General features: G+C 42.3%; 1 protein-coding gene across 14 annotated transcripts in view; it reads left to right on the top strand.

Annotated features, from left to right (window-relative positions):
* Window positions 1-26366, top strand: part of dlg1b (discs large MAGUK scaffold protein 1b) — a 134459-nt gene that overhangs the window by 24861 nt on the left and 83232 nt on the right. For 8 of the 14 annotated variants that reach the window (XM_075482515.1, XM_075482513.1, XM_075482518.1 and 5 more), the window contains exons 3-4: window positions 8215-8378; window positions 14842-14913. In XM_075482515.1, the coding sequence (XP_075338630.1) occupies window positions 8215-8378; window positions 14842-14913 (236 nt within the window). Of the gene's footprint in view, window positions 1-8214; window positions 8379-14841; window positions 14914-21035; window positions 21134-26366 lie in introns of those variants that run through there. The other 6 variants (XM_075482520.1, XM_075482530.1, XM_075482527.1 and 3 more) reach the window with 2 other exon arrangements.

Raw genomic sequence — 26366 nt, 5'->3', positions numbered from 1 at the left:
CAGCAGAAGCTCCTGTGTCAGACTAAGTGTTTAACGTGATCACAGCCATCGAGTTTAGGAGCGGACGTCAGCGTTCAGTCAGAAATAACTGTTCCACACTGAATAATGGGACTGTGTGCCGAGCTCTCAGCCTTCTGGAGACGCTTTTCATCGTATTTAAGGCGAGACACGGCGGGCAAAAACAGTGACGTTTCATGCAGTGGTCAATTTTTAGATTTTGGGCCAGTTATGTTATTTCAAAACATAAATTAAAATGTTTATTTCATCACATTTTGTTTAATCGCGGCAGTGCGTTTCGCCCAAATTTACCAAAATGAATTCCCCTATTTAAATCTCTAAATGCCGTTTTCTCAAAATCATTTTTTTGTATTTTTCCAGCATCAATATCTCAGCCTATGGAGCACCTACTAACACCAAACTTTCCAGTTATACATTAAGCAGTATTCTGAAGATATTTACAGAAGGATTTGTTGATAAATCATTCTTGGCCTGATTTATGTGACATTATAATAAAAAGATATGGCGAAAATCAATGTTTTTTAGGCTATGGGCAGTACATTTTGATTTCCTAGGAAATGAAAGCAGATATCCTGAAATCCCTCTGTAACTTTCTTTTCACTCTGTGTGTAAACAAAATGAAAAAAGAATTTTGCACCTGGCTTTATCATATGTTCAGATCTATCTTCCGGAAATATATTAAAATGTGCGCATATTTAATGAGATAATGACTAATTTGCATAATTAAACATACAAATTTCTAAAACTTGTAATACATTTTTTCCCATACTTGTATAAGTAATCAACTGAGGAAGTTTTCAGACGGTGAAACATCTGGACTTCAGCAGGTCGGTCCAGGTGTTTTCAGGCGGTGAAACATCTGGACTGCAGCAGGTCGGTCCAGGTGTTTTCAGTAGGTGAAACATCTGGACTGCAGCAGGTCGGTCCAGGTGTTTTCAGGCGGTGAAACATCTGGACTGCAGCAGGTCGGTCCAGGTGTTTTCAGACGGTGAAACATCTGGACTGCAGCAGGTCGGTCCAGGTGTTTTCAGGCGGTGAAACATCTGGACTGCAGCAGGTCGGTCCAGGTGTTTTCAGACGGTGAAACATCTGGACTGCAGCAGGTCGGTCCAGGTGTTTTCAGGCGGTGAAACATCTGGACTGCAGCAGGTCGGTCCAGGTGTTTTCAGACGGTGAAACATCTGGACTGCAGCAGGTCGGTCCAGGTGTTTTCAGGCGGTGAAACATCTGGACTGCAGCAGGTCGGTCCAGGTGTTTTCAGACGGTGAAACATCTGGACTGCAGCAGGTCGGTCCAGGTGTTTTCAGGCGGTGAAACATCTGGACTGCAGCAGGTCGGTCCAGGTGTTTTCAGACGGTGAAACATCTGGACTGCAGCAGGTCGGTCCAGGTGTTTTCAGACGGTGAAACATCTGGACTGCAGCAGGTCGGTCCAGGTGTTTTCAGACGGTGAAACATCTGGACTTCAGCAGGTCGGTCCAGGTGTTTTCAGACGGTGAAACATCTGGACTGCAGCAGGTCGGTCCAGGTGTTTTCAGACTGTGAAACATCTGGACTGCAGCAGGTCGGTCCAGGTGTTTTCAGGCGGTGAAACATCTGGACTGCAGCAGGTCGGTCCAGGTGTTTTCAGACGGTGAAACATCTGGACTTCAGCAGGTCGGTCCAGGTGTTTTCAGACGGTGAAACATCTGGACTGCAGCAGGTCGGTCCAGGTGTTTTCAGGCGGTGAAACATCTGGACTGCAGCAGGTCGGTCCAGGTGTTTTCAGACGGTGAAACATCTGGACTGCAGCAGGTCGGTCCAGGTGTTTTCAGGCGGTGAAACATCTGGACTTCAGCAGGTCGGTCCAGGTGTTTTCAGACTGTGAAACATCTGGACTGCAGCAGGTCGGTCCAGGTGTTTTCAGACTGTGAAACATCTGGACTGCAGCAGGTCGGTCCAGGTGTTTTCAGGCGGTGAAACATCTGGACTTCAGCAGGTCGGTCCAGGTGTTTTCAGACGGTGAAACATCTGGACTGCAGCAGGTCGGTCCAGGTGTTTTCAGGCGGTGAAACATCTGGACTGCAGCAGGTCGGTCCAGGTGTTTTCAGACGGTGAAACATCTGGACTGCAGCAGGTCGGTCCAGGTGTTTTCAGGCGGTGAAACATCTGGACTTCAGCAGGTCGGTCCAGGTGTTTTCAGACGGTGAAACATCTGGACTGCAGCAGGTCGGTCCAGGTGTTTTCAGGCGGTGAAACATCTGGACTGCAGCAGGTCGGTCCAGGTGTTTTCAGACGGTGAAACATCTGGACTGCAGCAGGTCGGTCCAGGTGTTTTCAGGCGGTGAAACATCTGTTCCAGTCCGGCTTATGGTTTAAATCGTGTGATGTCATCAGACATGTGACTTGCTTTACGGCACAGCTGAGTGGATGTGGACCATTACAACCTGACCAGACTTTAACTTGTTCCCTTTCTGCTCATCGCTGCTGAAAGTAAGTTTCAGGTGGTCAGAGGTCAGAGGTCATGTTTTGTTGTAACCGTTGTGGCTCGGTTGTCTTTCTCGTCTCTAAAAAGAGTTTTTTTTACTCTAAAGTTTTGGACAAATGACTGAAAAAGAGCTGCTTTGTGTTCAAGTTGGAACGAGGAAGGAAAAAGGAAGCTCGTTATTTTTAGAAATGCTGCGATCTGGAACTATTTTTAGTCTTCAGAGAGTTTTTATCACCTCATTTCAGCTTTTATGTTGACTGTTTGATTCTGTTCTGTTCCCTGAAACTAAGTGAACCCCTGATCCAGCAGCTGGTAGCAGCAGTGAGTGAGAAACTAAGTGAACCCCTGATCCAGCAGCTGGTAGCAGCAGTGAGTGAGAAACTAAGTGAACCCCTGATCCAGCAGCTGGTAGCAGCAGTGAGTGAGAAACTAAGTGAACCCCTGATTCAGCAGCTGGTAGCAGCAGTGAGTGAGAAACTAAGTGAACCCCTGATCCAGCAGCTGGTAGCAGCAGTGAGAAACTAAGTGAACCCCTGATCCAGCAGCTGGTAGCAGCAGTGAGTGAGAAACTAAGTGAACCCCTCATCCAACAGCTGGTAGCAGCAGTGGCCTCACATCTGACCTTTAACCTTTAACATGCTAACTGAGGCCCGCAGAGTCTGAGATGTAGCTCTTTGGGTTTCTGACCTTGGGGTGACCTTTAACCTTTAACATGCTAACTGAGGCCCGCAGAGTCTGAGATGTAGCTCTTTGGGTTTCTGACCTTGGGGTGACCTTTAACCTTTAACATGCTAACTGAGGCCCGCAGAGTCTGAGATGTAGCTCTTGGGTTTCTGACCTTGGGGTGACCTTTAACCTTTAACCTTGAACATGCTAACTGAGGCCCACAGAGTCTGAGATGTAGCTCTTGGGTTTCTGACCTTGGGGTGACCTTTAACCTTTAACCTTTAACATGCTAACTGAGGCCCGCAGAGTCTGAGATGTAGCTCTTTCTCTCTGTAGAAACTCCAGATAGTTTGGAAACGGCCTTATAACCTTCCCAGGTTGATGGGCAGCAGCAGCTGCTGATGTCTTTCCTCCTGGATATTTTTAGTTTTGTGCTCGGTTGGTTGGTAAAGATGATGATGATGCAGAATCTCAGACTGTTACTCACCTGAGAAACAATCTGCTGATGTTGCAGCTGTTTTTAAACCGGTTAAATCTCTGCTGATGGAAGATAAATGTGTGGAAACATTCCAGATATCCGGGCTGGAGGCCGTAAACCCGCAGAGGAATCCGCCAGCTGCCAGTGATTCTTCGGTTTCTTGGGTTTGTCGTGGCGCTGCTCCTCCGCCAGCGTTCGCCGGGTTAAATAAAACCGAGTGAACCCTGTGAAGCAGTTTGATGAGCCCGGAGGCTTAAAGGCCAGCGGTCACGGCGAGTAGCTGTTGAAGTGGTGATCTGCCGGTTTTACGAGGAAACATCTGTGGCGGCTGGGCGGTCAGCTGCCTCGCTGAGCCAAAGAAAGCCCGGTTATTTTAGACCTGCGCTCCCTGTAAGCTCTGCTCAGGATTGTGCCTCCAAAAATAAAGTGTTGGATGTGGCCGCTGGGCTGCAGGCTGTTTATAAAGCGCTGGGGTTCATCATCCATCCCAGGAGTTTTCCAGGGTTTAACCCACGTTTTCAACGTTCGGTGGCCGGCGTTCCAAATCGCATGATTTGATTGGTTGGCTCCTTCGCCAACCGATTTTAACTCAACATTGCTCAACTTTTCGCTGTAAGCAACGCCAACAAAATTAACCCTCCTTGTTGTCTTGCAGGTCAAAAGTGAGCCACGACCATGTTTAGCTGTAGAAAAAATACCTTAAACTATCTTTCTATGACTTTTCCTAAAGGGACCCCATCATTAGAAAAAGTTTATTTTTGTTTATGTTTCCATGTGGGCTGTACACCACTAGGGTACAAAGATTGTCTTATGGGTCATTTATGACCCGTGAATTATAAAAACATTTAAAGGAACAGTTCACTATTTAAGACCTTGAGTCCCAGTTCCAGCTTGTTTATCAAGAATAAGAAATGAGGAGACCATTTTCACAACAATAGCTCATTTCTATCCATTTTGGCTGTTTTGGCTGGTCCATCCTGCTGCTACAGACAGGCTTCCATTGGGCACTCTGTTCAATGTCCTTAAAACAATACTAATGTTAATTTTAAAGAAAAGGTCAACTCACCGGGTGGTTCGTGGTATTAAAAAAAAAAAATGTTGGCGCATTTTATGGTTTTCCATCCGTGTAATCCGTGTTCTTTGCTGTTCAGGAACTATTTTTCATGCTAAATCACGACGCACGTAAACATCCGCTCTATATGTGAGTCTGAGGCTCTAGCCCCGGCGCAGTGATCTGACAGTGAAAGTGAAAAGTCTTCCAAACGGAATACAATTGGATTACAAAATGCTAAATAAAGCAAGAAATAACTTTTATTTCGCAACGCAATTTTTTTTTGGGACACACAGGAACATCCACGAACCACCCGGTGAGTTGACCTTTTCTTTAAAATTAACATTAGTATTGTTTTAAGGACATTGAACAGAGTGCCCAATGGAAGCCTGTCTGTAGCAGCAGGATGGACCAGCCAAAACAGCCAAAATGGATAGAAATGAGCTATTGTTGTGAAAATGGTCTCCTCATTTCTAATTCTTGATAAACAAGCTGGAACTGGGACTCAAGGTCTTAAATAGTGAACTTCTCCTTTAAACTCCAGAAAAAAGTTCCCTGTTTTTTTCCCTTTCAATATAATTAATTCAGAAGTAATTACTTCACATTTATATAATAGCAATAATAATAAACCTTTATTATGTCAAAGAAAACTGAGAAAACAAGAAAACTGTTGGTCCAAACTGTTGGTTTGTGTAATCCTGAAAGCTGCTGATTGTCTTTTTGTATTGTGTAAGAAAAAATACATGATAAAACATGTATTGAATTGAGTTGAATAGATAAATAACAGGTGGTTTCATCATACAAAATAGATTTTGGATTTAAAATTCAATTAAGTTGCTTTATTTTGGGGCTTTGGTAGGGCGGGTCATTTTTGACCCGTAGGACAAAGAGAGTAAACACAATGTTAAGACCGCACAAAGGGTTAAATCAGACAAACTATTTAAAGTTTCACATCGACCTACAGCTTCAGTCTCTCGCCAACGCCGGAATCGTGCTGGTTCTTGTACAGAAAACTGTCGTGTTGTGGCCATTTATGTTTGTAAATCATAAGTTCTGTCAATTTAGTATTCTTTGGGCAGTTAGAATATATTTTAGTTAGTTTGGAATCAGTTATAATAATCAAAGTGTTTTTATTGATTTTCCTATTCAAACAACAAATGTCCCATTAATAACAAAATAACAGGAATCAAGATATATGTACAAATATCTGTCTCAACTATAGACAGATAACAACAAGACAAATCACCCTAATACAAAACATCAAACATACCACCACCCATGTGGCCCAGACACTCTAAAATAAATAAACAAATAGAAAATAACAATAATACAACAATAATAATAATAAAAATAAATACAGTTTAAGATTAAGTTTTAAGATTTCTGAATAAAACGAGTTCCTTCTGCGTAAATACACTAAGACATTAATATACTTTTTTAAGGTGGTAACTAGGGCTGGGCAACGATTAAAATGTTTAATCTAATTAATCGCATTATTTCCCTGATTAATCACGATTAATCGCATTTTTAAGCAGAATCCAAAAATGAATCCAAAAGTAGTGTATAGCTTTTAGCATTTAGCTTTATTTTAAATGTGCTGCCATATGAATGAAAGTGCCATAACATTTGTTGTGCAAACACACTTTTAACATCAGCATCTTTCTGTAGTTTTTATGTAGAAGCCTCGCTCCACTGTCTGTTTCCTTGAATGACTTGCTGCTATCAGTTGTGTGTTTTGCCTTTAAGTGATATTTTAGACTGGAACTACTACGCTGAGAAGACAATTCAACTTGGCAGTAAATGCAGGAGGTTTTTTTCATTTTTATTTATTTTGAAATACGTGCTTTTATGTTGAAACAAGTGAAACAGGAAGTAGCGCCGGTTAGCTCCGTGAGCTTCACACCTGTAGCGGTGATGTTACCTGCTAGTTTATTTTTATTTTATTACTCCATGCTTGGTGGTGTTTGCTGTAACTGTGTGAATGTGATGCAGAGGAGAAGTGGAAGTTAAAGAATCCTAGTTCTGACCCTGCAGATTGCCTCTGGGGAATGACTCTGCCGCTGGTTGAGAAGCAGCTAAAGTGGCCAGTATTACTTTGATTATTTATTGGTACCAGCGACAATGCTAAGAATGCTATTTCCTTAATGATTACAACAACTAATGTTGTCTTTTACTTTGTTTACTTGTTTACTTTGTTTTACGTTAATGCACAATTAAATATTTATCGGCGTTAAATAATTAAGCCCTAGTGGTAATACATCACTTTGAGTCTAAAGATAAAGCAGAAAAAATGGGAAACCATAACTGAATGCAGTCACTTTAACAGACTGATGTTGGGGATCTCATTTCTTACAGTGTTCATATCAACACCGATCAGAGCCGTAGCCGATAAATACTTGTGAGTGAGTCATTTAACACGAGACGGGATGCAGATTAAACACTTTTCCACTGCTCAGGAGCCAGATGTTTTCAGGTTTTATAGCTGAAAACATGGGAAAAAAACATGCCGTGGGACCTATTGAAAAGAAAAAGAGACCAATTTGTGATTTACTGAATACGGTCACTTTAACAGACCGACATTAAATGTTTCCGATCTCATTACTTGCAGTCAGTTCAACCTTTGTTTGATTTAATGATTCAGAAATCTTTAACTTCAGCCACTAACTGGCCTAACTTTGTTCATTTTTGTTGCTTCCTTCCTTTAAATTAACATTCACACCCGGGGTGTCGTGTTCACATCAATACCGATCAGAGCCGTAGCCGATAAATACCTGTGAGTGTCATTTAGCACGGGACAGGATGCAGATTAAACACTTTTCCACTGCTCAGGAGCCAGATGTTTTCAGGTTTTATAGCTGAAAACATGGGAAAAACATGCCGTGGGATCTATTGAAAAGGAAAAGAGACCAATTTGTGATTAACTGAATGCAGTCACTTTAACAGACTGATGTTGGGGATCTCATTTCTTACAGACACCGATCAGAGCCGTAGCCGATAAATATCTGTGAGTGAGTTATTTAACACGAGACTGAAAGCAGATTAAACACGGTTACACTCAGCTCAGAAGCCAGATGTTTTGTAGTCTTTAGACCAGTTAAGAAGCTTTTATGGCTCCTGAATCCTCATCAGGACACAATATGTAGAGTAAGTCTCTGAAACTGTGTGAGTGAAATGTTCTCAAGAGTTTGAGGTTACTGGATAAAACAAGTTCCTTCATCAGAAAAATACGAAAACATGCGTATTCTTTTTTTATTTTCTATGGTTTGGGTGGCATTTAAGGTGGTAATGCATCATTTTAACACTGCAAATCAGACAGAAAACATGGAAAAACAAGTCATGGGACCTTAAAAATAAAAGTGTAGAGTTGAGAATAAAAACTGGGCTTCAACTGGGTTTCATGTTTGATATAATCGAGCGGAGATCATTCTGGCTGGATCTGTGGTGGTTCTGAGAAGGTTCTGAGGTGGAACCAGCTCCAGAACTCGGTCCGAGACCTCTTTAATGTTTGTTAACGGTGTGTTTTTCTCTGTTACAGATATCCAGGAATTCTACGAAGTGACCTTATTGGACAGTCAGAGATGGACGGAGTCCTCCAAGGTGGCGGACCCCATGGCGCCCGTCAACCTGTGGGACTTCTCCAGCCTTCAAAGCACAACGGTGACCTCGGACACTCTGCCCAGCCTTAGCACCAGCATAGAGGTAAGACCCGAGCCGAGCCGCCGCCAACAGGTGTGAAGGTGAAATCCAGCTGTCTGAGCAGAACTTCTGCTTCAGCTGCTCGTCTTTATTTAACGTTTCCTGTAAGGAGGAACAGAGCAGCTCTGCTGGCAGTAAAAATAGAAAGTTTTAAAATAGATCACACCTGTCAAACGTAACAGAGCCGGAGCTGCTTTCATTCGATCTGTCTGAGTGGAGAAGTCGGTGTGGATTCAGCCCGACGGGGCTGTGCTCCACGCCTCCTCTGACGGGTGCAAAGGTGGCGGGCGTCGGGCCACAGGTGCTCCTGGGGGCGTGGCTTTGGTGTCCGGTATTTATGACCTCCTGAAGCAAACAGCCTTTAGGGAGGGGCGGTAACATCCCATAATATCTGCAACACTCAGAGCCGCTATCGTAGATTACTTTAGATAAACGTGAGCTCGGGAGGCAGCTTGTGACCACGTTCTTTCACGTTTTTGTCTTTTTCTTTTCTTTACTTTTCTCTGTTTTTGTCGTTTCCAGCTTGCAATGTTCACATATAAAATGAAAAATGTTCGAAGCTTCCTTCCAGGACTCTGGACATATCAACCGGTTTGTCTGTAGGGGTCGGTTGGCCGTTGGTTGGTCGTCGGGCTCCCCTCGGGGGTTTATTACGAGTTTTCCTCAGGCACAAATCTCTTTGCTTCTCTTTGGTGCAGGGATCACAGAAATTAACATTCTGGCTTTGTGAAACCTAAATACCTGAAATATTACATAGAAATGCTGTAATTAATGATAATGAGGGGAAAAATCATGGAATTAATCTAGAAAACAACTCCCGTCAGTCCTTAGTTTCAGCTCCTCTGTCTGATCTGACAGCCTGAATTCTTTGGAGACTGAAAATCAATATTCCTCATCAATCAGGCTCCAGCATCGTCTCCTTGGTGATTCATCTCTGAGTCTCGCCTCCAGCCATCCACAGTCCATGGATGCTTCGCTCTTGTTGGGTTCCTGTTGCCTGTCAAATCAGAACTCTCTTTTTAACCTTGTGCAGGTTTTTTTTAAAAAAATGCAGATTACAAGCTCTATTTGAAAGATTATATTTGATTAAAATAATTGTATTGAATTTGGTAAAGAAAGAGCCCACAGCTGACATCCTGGTATCCTGACATTGTCCCAGTCCTGCCTGCTGGGAGCTGTTTTCTGGCCATAATTAGGACCTTCTCTGTCTCAGGTGGTGGTCATTATGTTATCGCTCATCGTGGTTTTTATTTCAAACTAAGGTGTGAGTTTCTGACAAACACTGCAGGTTCCTTCGCGTAATGAAACCTGTTCCTGGGAGCTGATAAGAGTTAAACTCAAGCCCATCATGCTGCTTACCAGGAGCTCCACTTGTTTTAACACGTTTAATCACCCTGAGGTCTGATAACCCCTCTGAGTTACAGTTTAAACTAACAAAGAACAGGAAATCAGGGATGTGTTGTGTGTTTGAACCACACGAAGATGCATCGTATCTCAGTTGGTTTTCTGTCTGATTCATGCAGGCTGCTTTTGTTTAGCATCTCAGCGGTCGGGTGGAGGCGTCTGTGTGGTGTTTAGATGATGAACTTAGCATATATCTGGATCAGAGCCCACATTTAGAACTCCATATCTCTGTTGCTTTAGAGCCATACTTGGACAGGGTTTTCATCTCGGAGTTCAGGGAAAGATGGGAATTACGAACAATGTCCATCACAGTTTTCCAAAACTGTTGTTCCTCATTTTAAGGTTCCCTCATTTCCATGGCATCTCCCTTTGCTGTCAGACGGCTATCAACTCAGCCGGGGAAACTTTGCTTTTCAACCATAACCACGTCTACTCGTGCTGTGCCTTATGAAAGAAAAGGTGGAGCGATATTACATAAGCAGCGACCCATGACATCACCAAAGGTTCAAGGTAATCTTTATTGTCTCCTGAGGGGGCAATTTAGTGTGCGGCAGCAGTAATAGTGGTGCAACGGATCATCATTGATCCGTGATCCGTTCGGATCAATTATTTCGGTTCGGCACACACATGACCGCGGATTGATTTATGAAAAAAAAAAATTGTGCTCATGTTCAGTCCTCACACAGCCGTTACCATTCCTGCTAGTTCCAGGGACAGAGCTACTTTCCAGGCTCTGGGTAAAAGTCTGCAACAGTTCCCTCTTCAATAAGCAAACAGTCCTGTGGCTCGTTTGTGATTTATTGTCCTCAGCGTAGAACAGTGGGCATGAGAAATAAAAGTAGGCTAGACTTCGGTGACTACAGTAACGATAACTGCTGCCTCTGTCTGTTTCCATATACTCGCGCTGCCACGCCAACCTGTCGCCTAGGTTACCACACAGACATAACACGTAGCTGACATAGCGATAGCTAACATAAAGAAAACCCCTAACCTGCAACACAGCGTGGTCATGGCGAGCGGAGGAACGCCCCACGTCATTTAAATCCCCTGTTTGGGAGCATTTTGGCTTCCCTGTCAAATTTAATGAAGAAGGAAAGAGGTTGGTGGATAAAACCGTGACGGTGTGTAGGCACTGTGGCACAAGAAAGCCACACAACAGTGGAAACACATCGAGCATGGCCACGCATTTGGAGCGACATCACCCCGGTGTTTCACCGACAGGAGTGAAACCGAAAGCGGGTGAACAACCGCTCATCACCGCGGTGTTTAAGCAGCCCCTTCCTTCACAATCCGACCGGGCTAAAGCGATCACAAACGCTATCGGTGTGTTTATAGGTGCAGACATGAGGCCATATTCAGTTGTGCAAAACAAGGGCTTTAAACACATGCTGAACGTGCTCGAGCCACGTTAATAATTTAAAAGTGTTAATAAAGAAAAAGACAAAACATGTTTTTTTGTCTTGTCTATTTTTTTTAATTTTTTTTTTTTTTTTTGCTGATCCGAAAAATGATCCGATCCGTGAGTTTTTTGATCCGTTGCACCCCTAAGCAGTAACGGACAACCATTCAACATATAAAGGGTTCTGATACAAGTTGTTAAAAGGTGCGGGTAAAGTGCAAGGGTAAAAACAAGATGAAAATCATGAAATGTAAAAATAAATAATCATTGAATGTTAATGAGGCGACCTTTGGTCCTGCACTGGATCTGTGGCCTGAAGGGGAAACCTCGTTACAAAGAGGGTGATGTGGCTCAGATAAAATGGACTGAGACCGTGCACCAGCCTCGTTGAGAAAGTTGTTTAAAGATGTTCCTGCAACTTTGCTGCACACCTTTGCAACACTCTGGTCTGTTTTTGTTTTTAACAGAAAACCAAACCGGCAGAAGAAAGAAAAAGTAAAAACTGATTCAATAGAACAACAATAAAACCCGTTCCATGAAGGTTGCAAAATATGCGGGAAAAGTGCTCGGATGAGCTCAACTCACCAGATAAACTTATTGTTAAAATTGGCACCAAGGTGTTTGTAGTTCTCTACCACCTTAACAAACTGGTCACTAATTACAACCGGGAGGCGTCTGAGACGTTCCTCCTAAAATCTGTGACCATTTCCTTGGTCTTAATTTGTTTGGGAAACTTATGCCGGCCGGAGGTCTGCTCCAGTCTGTACGCTGTAGTCATTTGTTGGGACTCACCCACGAGGAGGCAGTGACATCATCTGGCTCTCTGTTGGCTAAGATTTTGTTTCGCAACAATCCACAAGCGAGCAGAGTGTTATTTGTGGGGGATCTTCTGTGAGGACAGAGTTTTTAGGGCGAACAGAACAACATCTGAGCATGAAAACAAGGAAACATGCGCTGTTCATTAAAGATGGGAAATACCCTCGCACAAATGCAGTTAACCGTTCAGCAGCAGTGACCAAAAAAAGACACCAAGTGAAGACGGCAGCAGCTGATCTTTGAGTTAAAGTCGGACCGTTGGTAATCAAACCCTCGAGTCTGATGTGTGAAAGCAGCGGTTACACGAACAAAGTGCAGCTCCGTCTGAGACGATGAAGGCAAACAAAGCGATCAACAGGCTTCTTTCATTCCTCTCTAATCCCATGTTTTCAGCAATTTATGGGATAAGACAGAAATTGGAAACTAATCCACAAAATGTTATGTTCCGTCTTTGTATGAGATTGTTTTTGTTTTTTTTAAGCTGAAGTTTAGAGCGGAATCGTGAGAATAAACAGCTGGTGTATAGGGATGGGAACTGGACCGGCTCTTAAAATTCAGTTCAGATTAGATATCAGAGGTTATATCTGCAGAGGCCTCAGTAAAATCTGCTGCAGATACGGTATTTATGTGCACGTGAGCCCGCTGCACGTCAACAGTCGGGGGATAAATGTAGGCAGACCACGGTGTCTGCTGATTTTCTGCTTTACCAGGTTTCTTAAGATGAATTTCTGGAAAGGACGCTTGATCTCAAGTGTTGTTAAACGTCTTGTTGAAGCTGTTTCCAGCTCAGATTTTTCAGAGAATGTGCCTCAGGTCTCACCGTCTGGAGCTCAGCGGTGATTTCTATCCTACAGAAACTCCAGTCCTGAGTCCTGAGCTGTGCCTGAGGAGGAGCATATTCTGAGTCAGAGGGTTACAGTTGGATGACTTGGTTGATTCCCAGAACCTGACGAACAGCAGCTCAGGATCCACATACGTTCACTGTCCTCAGGTTTGGAGTCGCAGTGATGAATCACAGCTATTCTTACTGATCAAACATCTGTTAAAATTAGGTCTGGGCAAGCTAACTCATTATTATCTTGTTAACGCATTCATTATTTCACGCCGATAAATATTTTATCACGCATTAACGCATTTTTTATTTATTTATTTTTTTTTTAATTACAAAAAAAAGAGGGCTTTTGTGCCTTTTAATGGATAGGAAAGTTCAGAGAGACAGGAAGCAGGGGGCAGAGAGAGGGGGAACAACATGCAGCACAAGGCCGTCAGATGCGGGACTCGAACCGGAGCCAGCTGCAGCGAGGACTGTACCCTCTGTACATGGGACACTGCCACGGACCACCCCTGTTTTATTATATTATTGTAAAAGTCTGTTGCTCACAGGCTTTTATTCTGTAAAAGTCTGTTGCTCACAGGCTTTTATTTTGTAAAAGTCTGCTGCTGTCTGCTGTGGAACAGGAAAAGAAAGTAATCGGCGGATCCACCAAACATGGAGAAGGGTACGGAACTTTTACTCGGCCATTTTCATGTTAAAGTTCTTCCAGACGGCGGAGTCGACAGAACCAAAGTCATCTGTAAACTCTGCCAAGTTGAACTGTCTTCTCAGCGTAGTAGTTCCAGTCTAAAATATCACTTAAAGGCAAAACACACAACTGATAGCAGCAAGTCATTCAAGGAAACAGACAGTGGAGCGAGGCTTCTACATAAAAACTACAGAAAGATGCTGATGTTAAAAGTGTGTTTGCACAACAAATGTTATGGCACTTTCATTCATATGGCAGCACATTTAAAATAAAGCTAAATGCTAAAAGCTATACGCTACTTTTGGATTCATTTTTTGGATTCTGCGTACAAATGCGATTAATCGTGATTAATCAGGGAAATCATGTGATTAATTAGATTAAACATTGTTATCGTTGCCCTAATTAAAATGATTGAAAACGTCTCCCTTCAGTGTTTATTCTTCAGTATTTTACACCTGATGGTAGCAGGTGTCACTTGGATATTTTATTCATATTATTTTGGTCTCAGGAGTCCGTCGGGTCATCGCCTGCGACAGTGTTGGTTCGATGGCTGCTGCTCGTGGTCAAACGACGCCCTTAAGCCTTGTTATCCACCATATGTGCATGCAGAGTAAGGAGGGCAGAACTGATGTCTGAGTTTCATCCTGTTTAATCAGCAGCTGTTGTATGAGTCTGACCTTCAAAATCAAATCAAATTTATTTATATAGCACGTCATGTACAAACAGTTCAAAGTGCTTTACATAAAATAAAAGCATTGCAGCAGGGAGTGGAAGAAGCATTAAAATACATAAAAGAATATAAAGAGAAACAAATAAAATAATTTAAATGAATTTAAAAACCAGCAACAGTCCAGATAAGTTCAAAGATAGCGTGCAGATTTCATGCATAGACACATGAGAACAGAAATGTCTTTAACCTGGATTTAAAAATGTCTCCATTTGGTGAAAGTTTAATCTCCACTGGCAGTTTGTTCCACTTGTTTGCAGCATAACAGCTAAATGCTGCTTCTCCATGTTTAGTCTGGACTCTGGACTGGACCAGCTGACCTGAGTCCTTGGATCTAAGAGCTCTGCTGGCTTTATATTCTCTGAACAGATCACAGATGTAAACCATCAGCAGGCTTTAACCTTCAGTAAAAGTATCAAACAGGAGTCTCTTTTTCTGGAGTGAAAATGGTGTCAAATCTTTTTAGAGTCTAAGCTGCTGAACTCTCTCTGGAGCTGAACCGGGTTCGGCTCCGGCCTGATTCTGCTGTGTTTGCATTGAATGCTTTCTTTTTCTTTCCTCCTTGTCTTGACTGTAAACGCACGGCGTCCCTCGTAGGACTCCCCCCTCCTAAACGAAATCCTGCACACGTTGGCGCAGGCCAAACTCTCGCCCGGCCGCGATGGACAAGTAAGTACCTGCTGTTGGTGGGAGGGGCTGTCGGTGTCGTCCACGTCCGCCGCATGTCCCATCCAGTCCTCATGTGCTTCGGACCATCAGAGGGGGCGGGGTCTGGGCCCGGGGGCGGGGGTCGGGTCCGCCCAACGGCCTCAAGGTGTCGCTGAAGGTGAGCAAAGTAAAACCGAAGAAGTCGGCAGAACCTAAACGGCTGGAGCTCCCGTTTTACATGCTGCAGCGACACCTTGAGACCTTTGGTGAGGCCTTCAGGGGTCATGGGTCATCGTGCTTCATTCATGCTGGTCCATGTTGTCGGTTCTGAACAGTCCACCTCCTGTCCTCAGAGCGCCGTCGCCCACACCGCTGACGTCATGCGATGTGGCGTCAGCTTCAATTTAACTCGAACAAAGACTTCAGTTTTCAGCTGTTTTTGAGCCTTTTGAACAGAAAAACAAACAAATTAACTACAAAGTACAAATATTCTGTCTGAATTTGAATCTTTGATTCTATTCTCTAATTTATTTCACATTTAGATGCTGATTCTTGGTTCAAAGGATTCATGTGATGTGGCGTCAGCTTCAATTTAACTCGAACAAAGACTTCAGTTTTCAGCTGTTTTTGAGCCTTTTGAACAGAAAAACTAACCAATTAACTACAAAGTACAAATATTCAGTGTGAATTTGAATCTTTGATTCTATTCTCTAATTTAAGTTTATTTCACATTATCAGATTGAATCAAATTTATTTGTAGCACATTTCATGTACAAACAATTCAAAGTGCTTCACATAAAATAAAAGCATTGCAGCAGGGAGTGGCAGAAGCATTAAAATACATAAAAGAATATAAAGAGAAACAAATAAAATCATTTAAATGAATTTAAAAACAAGCAACAGTCCAGATAAGTTCAAAGATATCGTGCAGATTTCATGCAGAGACACATGTATTAGTATAGACACAAATATTCTGTCTGAATTTGAATCTTTGATTCTCTTCTCTAATTTATTTCACATTTAGATGCTGATTCTTGGTTCAAAGGATTCAATTCTTTTAAATTCCACGTCAGAAACCTCCTAAATCAGAAGTTATTGTGGTTGTTTGAGTGCAGTTATAATCAACATAATCATACAAAATGTAAGAAAATAACACATAAAGTGAAACATACGCATGAAATAAACCAACAGTGTTCGTCTTAAGGCTGAAATCTTGTTTTCTGATCCAAATCCTGGCCAATAGTGATCCATTCTCGCCTTTATAAAAGCCTCATCCCAGACTCATGACTATATGAAGTGTTAGAAAACTCAAGTCCCACAAATAAATAACTGAAAAATGCAAAATACAGCTGCAATAGAAGCTGAAAAATGTCATTTTTAAAATGAAAAACTCGTTGAATCCTTTATAAATGATTTATCTGTAGATTTTCAGACTGATGGAGGTAAATGTAAAAGTCCACTGAAGTCCTGCTGGGTGATTAAAAAGCTGCTGAGATCTCAGATCTGCAGCTTTACAGTTCCCCTGAGCATCGTGGTCGGTGTTGAACTGGTGTGGAGCCTTTATTCTGAGGCTGAGAGACCGGAGCTGTGCTGCCGTTCAGGACCTTCATGGTGGTGGTTCATGTATGTGTGCAGGTTTCAGTCGTGTTCTGGCTCTTCTGGTTCTGTCGCCTGCTCTGAAACTCATCAGCCGCCCTCTCATCCGTCCGTGTTGTACGTTTCCCAGCCGGGTAAAGTGAGCGTTGGTCAGCAGACTTTCTATGCAAAGCGTCACCGTGAAGCTGCGGCCACAAACAAACACGACCCGCCACCAGAAGCTCCGCTTACAGCAGCTTCACGGGCGGATTCGTGTCGGCTTATGAAACGCATCCGAGTGAACTTAAAGGGACAGTTCGCCTCTTCTGACATGAAGCTGTGTAACATCCCATATCAGCAGCATCATTTCTGAACATCTTCTTACCCCCTGCTGCGTCCTGTGAGCAGAGTTCCAGCCTCGTTTTGGTGCTGATGAAGGTAGTCCGGCTAGTTGGCTGGGGTTTAAAAAATAAAGCGTTTTGCTTCTCAAAACAATATGCGTTCAACAGAGTAATACATTTGCATCACAAAATGGTTCTCCAGGAAAAAGTCAGACCTCACAATCGCTTGGTCCTATTTTCTCTCCCTTTGTATCACTGCCTGCTGCCGCCTGCCGACAGCCGCGCCTGTTACGGTGTTTGCTGCTCGGTCTGCACAGCAGGCAGTGATACGAAGGGAGAGAAAATAGGGCCAAGAGATTGTGAGGTCTGACTTTTTCCTGGAGAACCATTTTGTGATGCAAATGTATTACTCTGTTGAACGCATATTGTACAGGACCACCGAACGTCAGACATGGGGACTCGAGTCGCTGTTTTGATAACTCTTGACTTGACAAAAAATAAAAGACTCGACTTGGAAGTTAAAGACTCGGCACTTGACTTGACTTGAGACACGATGACTTGTAGGTGGAAAAAAATCGATTCATGGACATATCGCGATTTAAAAAAAAAAAAAAAAAAAATTGATTATATTACGTCATATCAGTGTCCAGAAAAACTTCATCAATTCATCACATTAAGTTATGTTAAAACTAGCCCACATTTGTGCTGTGTGGACATTTCAATTCATTTTGTGACTGTAAAAAATGTTGTACATGTTAAGTAGCTCTTTTTGTCTGAGTTGAAATAAATGTCAGCTGCTGGACAGACTGACACAGACTGATGTGCATCGTTTATGGGAACGACATTCATTCTAGAAGTGTATGATTCAACTTGTTTGTTTTTTAAGGAGGAAGAAAATTGCATTTACTGATTATATCGAATCACAATACTTGTAGAATCGCAATTATCAAGAATCGTGATACAATTGAATCGTGACCAAAGCATATCGTCCCAGCCCTAATGACTTGAGTGTTATTCGGTTCATGTTTTCAGTTTGAATATAAAACTAATAAATTAATTTAAAAAATAACATGGATTAGCCGGTAGGAGCGCAGGTCCTGATTGGATCCCTACCCTGTCAGTCAGCCATGCCCTCTCTGCATACCTTAGTGTTTATTGGAGAGAATAAACTCACATCAGATATGCATCAACATGTCAGCGGGACCGAGAGTCGTTGTCTTCGGCTTTCATAATCACCATTTTGACGGCAAAAGACGAACAGCTCAGTGCAAGACATGCGGCATCAACATCTCAGACAGCCAGACGACAACTTCCAACTTTGTTCACCATCTGAAGATCCATTCTGACCAGTAAGTGCTTGTCAAATTAGCTAATATTATCCTGTTAGCCTAGTCGGTAGTTAGCTAACGTTAGCTTGATATGATACGGGGTGGACAGGTTGGACACATTGGCCAATGATGTTTACTGACAGTTACTTATATCTTTGTCTTTTCACTTTATTAAGATCAGATTCTGCAGGTAAAACTGCAATAATAAGGTGACTTGACCAAGAAAAAATTACTTGGGACTCAGAGGCTGACAGACGGACGTTTGGGTGACGTTACCCGGACCGAACGGCACGTTTTTATTTCCTGTGACACGTGATGAGCAAACAGGCCCAGAAAAGGATGAGAAATAAAACCTTTTAGTGAAGGATCTGAATGTGGCGTACGAGTGAAAACTGAGTGAAAAGCACGTCGTTTATATTCGTGGGTACGTTTTAAAAAGCTGCAAACCGAGTTAAACTGAGCTCACATTTTTCTGTGAGAAGAACTTTCCATGTTGGTCTGAAACTGAACTGAGGCTTCACCTCGATAAGGTAGCTTCAACTTTCTAAATGTTTGTCAGCTGATTTTTTTACCTTTTATTTTGTTATCTATAATTTCCCTTCAGGGATTGATAAAGTATTATCAGAGGTGGGTAAAGCAGCCAAAAACTGTACTCAAGTAAAAGTAAAAAGTATTCTTCCAAATAATTACTTAAAGAGTAAAAAAGTGCTCGGTGAAAAAACTACTCAAGTACTGAGTAACTGTTGAGTAACGTCTGATTTATTTGTTAACACAAGCATTCAATCAGACAGACAAAAATACTAAATAATCATCTTTAGGCAAATTAGAGTTCATCCAATTGATGAAATAAATTAAAATGAATTAATTAATTACAAAATAGCTTAAATTAAAATAATCCAGGTAAATTCAAGAACTTCAATAAAGAATAAAAGAGACTTAGGAAATGTTTAAAACATCTGTAACCCATATGTAACCTAAAAAACAAACATTCACCTATCCATGGGGGAAAACGAGTTTAGGAAACTTACCGCTACATGTTTCCTCAAGTTAGATGTTGAGTTTCTGCTGAAATGTGCGTTTGTTTTGGTTGACACAGAAGACACATAATGTAGCTGCTGTTTCTCACTCTTTGTAAGGTAAACATGCTTTCAGTATGAGGCCTCGTCTGCGTCTTCATTTCCCACCGTTGGTTCTGACATTTTTCATCTGTTTCTTTGTTTGTTTGCTACGACTGCTAATGCTAAAGCTAACCCGTCCCGCCGCTGAGATCGAGTACGGTCACGTGAGCAGACTGCACGGCTGCGTCTGATTGGTGGAACACAGTCAGGTGGTAGAGCCTTTGGCGGAAGTCTCTCTCTCTGTCAGAATAAAACATTAAAATGAGGCGTACGCGGGGGGATAAAAATAATGAGGCGTAGAATACCAAAGAGGTAAGAAGAAAAGTAGCCAGCTCATTGTAGCCTAATGTAGCGGAGTAAGAGGACAGTTTCTGCTGCACACATCTACTCAAGGAAAAGTAAAAAGTATAGAGATTTAAAACTACTCTTAGAAGTATAATGTTTTCAAAAACTTACTCAAGTAAATGTAACTGGTTACTACCCACCTCTGAGTTTTAGTGAATTGAAATGAATTGCTGGTTGGTTTGAGGCACCAGCCCCAGTTTTCGGTCCGTTTGGTGCCTTAAATCTGACCATAAATCAGCTTCAGGATCCGTTGACAGAACAAAGGTGGACGTAACAGATAAATGTGTAAAAGTCCGACATCACTTCCTGCTTTAAATGTTGTATAAGGAGCCGCTGAACACGCCATATGACGACGATGACACACCGGGGACGCGGCCGCATGACGGATTCATGGAGCTGTGAAAAATTCATGCGTGTGATGCCCACACTGCTGCTGCCATGCACGCTCTTCCTCCCGCTCTTCCTCCTCCTCCCCCTCAGCCATTTGGCGTTGAGTCACACGTGTTGGCGAGTTTTTAAAGGTGCAGAGTGACTGGGATCAGGCGACTTCAGGCTCTCAGGACGTCTCAGGACGTCTCAGGACGTCTCAGGACGTCTCAGGACGTCGTTGATCAGAACTCATGGTTAGAGCTGGAGTTGTTCAACATATTTTCATTATTTCCACACATTTTAAGGACAAAAAAAGTCCATTTTATCAGACAAAGTGGCCCAATTTTAATCAAACATGGGTGTTTTTGTCTTCTTCTGAAGGAGACTAAATATCTTCTGTATTTTAGACGTTAAAATGAGCCGCTTTGAGTGTTTCAGCCCTCTTTACGAGGGTAATTAATGCTTCTGTCTAAATCTGAACATTTGGCTGATTACTTTGTGCCATTTCTTTGCCCGACATGTTGGAAAATATTGTAATAATTCCTTTAAAACACGTCCTGACACAGTATGTTATACATATCGAGCTGTTTTTAATGAAATAGCTTCCAGTAAATTTGAAGATAACTTGATTACAATGACGATGGTGTTTGATTGCAACGTAAACATAAAACAAAGACTTCTTTGTGTTTTCTTTTTATGTTTAAATGTTCTTTTATGAGAGCCAAAATATGTACAGAGTGTCATGGAAAATAAATATTAGATTTTTAACATGTTAGTTGAGCTTCATTACGTTTTCTTTAAGATTTTTGGCTTTTTTTTTTTCCACTGTTGGTTTTTCAGATTCAAAGTCTGATTTTGATCCTGTAATAATTCGATATTAGAAATTCGTTTTCAAACTGATGGCACAGAAAAACTTCCATACCTAAGCAGCGAACGGAAAAAAACTTGGAGCCGGCTCTCAGAGCCGATGCTTGTGCGCATGACCCCACTCACGGGCGGGCTCGCTGCTCCCGCTCCCGCTGAGCTCCGGATCCGGGATGAAGTAGGACTGCAGAGGGGGTGGCTCTCCGGTGAGCACCCGCTCTGACTCCGGCAGAAAGCGGCGGCTCCCGGGCGGTACCCCCGGCGCGGAACGATGGACTGCATTTGTATTGTCACGACTAAGGTAACGGCCGACAAAAGCTCCCGAAATGACTCCGCAGAAACACGCGAACTGGCGGAATAACTTCACGGTGACTCGATGATTAATTCGGCGGGTGTGTGGTCCGTTAAAAATGCGATTATTACAGTATTAAATGTACTTTTTGAAACGTTTCCCGCGGTTTCCTCACCGTAATGGCTGCTTAACGGAGGCTGACGGTGAGGTAAAAAAGTGAAGTTTAAACGGAAATGTACAACATATTTATCAGTTGTAAAAAGGCCGAATTTAACAGAAGACTGTTGTTATATGGTGTTATATTTTTTTTCCTCTTCAAAAAGTGTATTTTAACCAACAAGTCAGAAATGGTCCTAATTGTTGCTTTTCTTAAGGAGAGTTTGGCGGAGCTGATCTGATGGTTCAAGCTTTTGTCACCACAGTGGATACATTAATTATTTGTTTTAATGAGGTGAAAGTGTAGGGTTTCTATTGGTCATTAATTGGCTTTATTAATGGTTTACGGTCTGATTTGTGTATTGATTATTGAAGGTGGCTGATTATAATGGCTGCTGATAAACTACTTCATCATCACAGCTGATCTGCTTTGCTGTGTCAGCAGAAGCTGAACATCTCAGATTCTGCACAGATATGTAACTTTAATTATTCTTTGCATTTTTAATACTAATACAGATTATTTAAGCCGGTTTTATAAACTGAATGTAGATATTTCAGGTGCATTAACTTTTTTCAGAGGTTTGTTAGATCATTTCAGGCATTAGACGGATAAATATTGATAATTTACTCCTTAATGGAGCATTTTTAACTTTTATGATCAAATCTAGAGAAAATTGGCAGCATAAACAATGAAAAAGAGCAATTTGTTCCAAATCTAAGACTCATTTACATCTACACCTGGGCTCTGACATCTACATCTGAAAGTAGTTCACCATATTTTTGTTTTAGACTTTATAAAATAATCTTTTAATCACTTAATCGTGGACTTTAAAGTCAGCAAAACAACCAAAAAGTTTTGTGAGTTTCAGTTTCAGGTGAACAGACGAGCGGTTAATGAACATTAATCATCGTTAGAAGCTGGAAACATGAACTTGGACTCGTCTTTAGGAAGGTGGGTGCTCTTTAATCTGGAGTCCGTTTGGGTTTAAATTTCTGCTTCCAAACTTCTGTTAAAATAACTTCTATAAAGACTAATCAGCTCATATTTGTATGATTTATTTTATTTTTTTTAGACAAATCTTCAGCTGCTTTGTGTGTTGTGGCAAAAATGAACGTCAGTCAGTCTTTTAACTTCTATTTTTTAGACAACAGACTGAAAAACTCTTTTGTTCCTCTGGCTGTACAACAGCTCTCAGTGATGACACTTCTGAATTTCACTGATCACTTTATATTTTTATATTTTATATTCTTAAACAGTTTTTTTAAATTCTTAGATTATTTTTAAAGTGTTTATTATTGTTTAAACATTTTTATTGCTTTATTATGTCTGCTACTGGATGCTTGAATTTCCTTCGGGATCAATAAAGTATCTATCGATCTATTAAGTTGGTTTTAGAGTAATCAGATAACATGTTGTCATAGTTTAAATCGGGTTAAAATCAGCTGAATCTGAACACTTAATGCATCAGAAAGTCTTAAATAAGATTTACAAATCTTATATATTTTCGTCTGCAGCAAAAAAAAAAAGTTATTTTAAAGAAAAACTTTTACATTTTGACAGAATTGATAATTAGATTTAAGGTCCCGGTGAGAGGCACTGAGAGCGATGACCTCACAGAGCAGGTGTGGCCTCCTCAGGTGCAGCCTCAGCGTGTTGGTGTGCGTTTGTAGGGCAGCGCCTCAGCGTTGGGACTATTTTCAGCTCTGAGCTGCTCTCAGCAGGACAAACGGAGGCGGATCAGGACTCAGAGGACCAACACCTGAAGAAAAAGGCCACACTTTACAGAAACCTGTCCTCTACAAACCTGAAAGCTGACGTCAGGCACCACGTCCGGCTCCTGTTGGCTCACATTGTGACTTTGGTCGGTTTCAGGTTGTTCTTTGTTCAGGTGTTGGTTAGCTGCTCGTGTTTACAGTCTTAGTCAGACCGTTTTCAATGCTTTAATCTCACTTTTTATTCTGTAAACATCCCTCCTTCCTGTTCCTGGGAGCATATATCAGGGCGTCTGAGGTGTAAAACTCCTTCTTCCTGTTCCTGGGAGCATATATCAGGGCGTCTGAGGTGTAAAACTCCTTCTCCCTGTTCCTGGGAGCATATATCAGGGCGTCTGAGGTGTAAAACTCCTTCTCCCTGTTCCTGGGAGCATATATCAGGGCGTCTGAGGTGTAAAACTCCTTCTTCCTGTTCCTGGGAGCATATATCAGGGCGTCTGAGGTGTAAAACTCCTCCTTCCTGTTCCTGGGAGCATATATCAGGGCGTCTGAGGTGTAAAACTCCTCCTTCCTGTTCCTGGGAGCATATATCAGGGCGTCTGAGGTGTAAAACTCCTCCTTCCTGTTCCTGGGAGCGTATATCAGGGCGTCTGAGGTGTAAAACTCCTTCTTCCTGTTCCTGGGAGCATATATCAGGGCGTCTGAGGCGTAAAACTCCTTCTTCCTGTTCCTGGGAGCATATATCAGGGCGTCTGAGGTGTAAAACTCCTTCTTCCTGTTCCTGGGAGCGTATATCAGGGCGTCTGAGGCGTAAAACTCCTTCTCCCTGTTCCTGGGAGCGTATATCAGGGCGTCTGAGGTGTAAAACTCCTTCTTCCTGTTCCTGGGAGCGTATATCAGGGCGTCTGAGGCGTAAAACTCCTTCTCCCTGTTCCTGGGAGCATATATCAGGGCGTCTGAGATGTAAAACTCCTTCTTCCTGTTCCTGGGAGCATATATCGGGGCGTCTGAGGTGTAAAACTCCTTCTTCCTGTTCCTGGGAGCGTATATCAGGGCGTCTGAAGTGTAAAACTCCTTCTTCCTGTTCCTGGGAGCATATATCAGGGCGTCTGAGGTGTAAAACTCCTTCTTCCTGTTCCTGGGAGCATATATCAGGGCGTCTGAGGCGTAAAACTCCTTCTTCCTGTTCCTGGGAGCATATATCAGGGCGTCTGAAGTGTAAAACTCCTTCTTCCTGTTCCTGGGAGCATATATCAGGGCGTCTGAGGTGTAAAACTCCTTCTTCCTGTTCCTGGGAGCATATATCAGGGCGTCTGAGGTGTAAAACTCCTTCTTCCTGTTCCTGGGAGCATATATCAGGGCGTCTGAAGTGTAAAACTCCTTCTTCCTGTTCCTGGGAGCATATATCGGGGCGTCTGAGGTGTAAAACTCCTTCTTCCTGTTCCTGGGAGCATATACATGCTAACCTCTGGGATCCACAGAGGAACTATCTGTATCTGTATGTAGAGCTGGGGGGTTGTTGGTCTGACTGCAGGAACAGCTTCATCATGATGCTAACCTCACTAAGCGGTGGAGCTGCTGAGCTTAAACCAGCAGCTAATGGGACTCACATCTCAATAAGAGCTCAGAAACGTGTGATAAATTATAGACTCGGCCGGGCAGTTAGCGTTAGTACCTGGTGGAAAAAGAGCCGGGTGTTGGCGGAGATCCTCAACTCTCCATCACTTGCAACCAGATTCAAGGAGGCCTATAACTACCCCTCATGGTTGATATTGATTAATCAGCAGGAGATTTATTTTCTTAATTGTCTAAACGCGTTTCACTAATTTAAAGTCACAGAAATGCGCTAAATGTTGGAATTTCTTCTCCATGAATGATTTCTCAGCAGCTTCCTCTGAGATCTGCTGAATCTGGCTCCGACATTAAATTAGGGGCATAATGTGACACTATGCTTTCTATTGTTTTAGATGTTTAACATTCAGCAGCTTCTTCTCTTCAGAGACGAATCTGATGTTCAGAGAGAAAGTGTGAAAACATCTCAGTGTTTCAGGCTTTTCCCTGACGGTCTGTTCACTGCTGATTCCAGCACTTTTCCTGGTGGTAGCAGGACCGAGGCTCATTAATGCTTCATCCTGCTCCTCTTCCTCTCAGATTATCGTCTGCTGGTCTGAAACTGCAACGAGTTCCCATGGCAACGCGTATAAAACAGCACGCTGCTCACGCCACTTTAGTTTTTGTTATGTCCAAGTCCAGGGCAGGATGTCATTTCTCAAAAATGACGCGTAAAAACTCGCCAGATGAGCTGTTGTGCAGTAACTTTGCCTCTTCTTAAACCCGGGCTGAGAATCTGTCATGAAAACTTCAGCTTTTAAACCTGATCAGATGTTAAAATGAGGTCAAAACAGCTTCAGATGAACAACATTACATGAAATATGACACCGTTTTTATTTATTAAAATATAGATTGAAATCCACACCATGATTCAGCGGTTGGTGCTAAATGAACTTATTTAGGGTCAAATTACTGTTTCAAAAGTATAAATCGCTGATTAATCAAGAGATGGATTATAAAACTGAGGCTGTGTTCCAAACCGCATACTTCTCCTACTACTCATAACGTTTTCAGTAAGTATGTGAGTTTGAGTAAGCGAGAAGTTCCCGGATGCATACTAGATTCTCCTAAATGTTGGGTATGCATCATGAGGTTACTGCTCATACTCAAACTACCCAAGATGCAACGTGACGTGACGTCGCCGATCGTCATTTCCTGTCAAAACGGCAGTTTCAAGCTAGCTACAACGAGGGTAGGTTCACTTCCTGTTTTCAAAACAAAAGCACCAATTGTATGGTAATGGCTTTCTCTATGATAAAAGGCAACGGGTATTTTATTTTGTGAAAATAACAGGAAGTGCGTTGCTCACTGCAGCTAGCTTTAGTAGCACCGAATTCGTGGGAACAAAATTGTAAACAGCCGGTATTTTGTCAGGTTTTCAACACGTTGGGGATCTAAACGACTACTTTCTCACCTGAAAATGTTTCAAATGTTGCTAAAGTTTACAGAGTTTAGAGCTTAAGAGAAATCAGCTTCAGGCCGGCTGATTTCGGCTCGGGCAGGAGCCAAATGCATTGTGGGTAAACGCTCTGCATACTGTCTGATCGAGTATGCAGAATGGAAGTATGCGGTTTTGAACACAGCCTGAGTCTTAGCTCAGCTCAGTCATTTTACTCTCCCTACTGGGAAGCTGGTTTACAGACAGGCTCTAAAAATCATCAAAAATCATCCACAAAAAAATAATAAAAACAACAAAAAACTCAGTTTGCATCCAAAATACAGAGAAATTCACCAAATATACCAAATCAGGACAATAACTCCA

This window comes from Odontesthes bonariensis, chromosome 14 (genome assembly GCF_027942865.1).
Source record: "Odontesthes bonariensis isolate fOdoBon6 chromosome 14, fOdoBon6.hap1, whole genome shotgun sequence".
NCBI lineage: Eukaryota > Metazoa > Chordata > Actinopteri > Atheriniformes > Atherinopsidae > Odontesthes > Odontesthes bonariensis.
The sequence above is the reverse complement of the archived record's forward strand: the minus strand, read 5'-3'. Positions and strand labels throughout refer to the sequence as shown.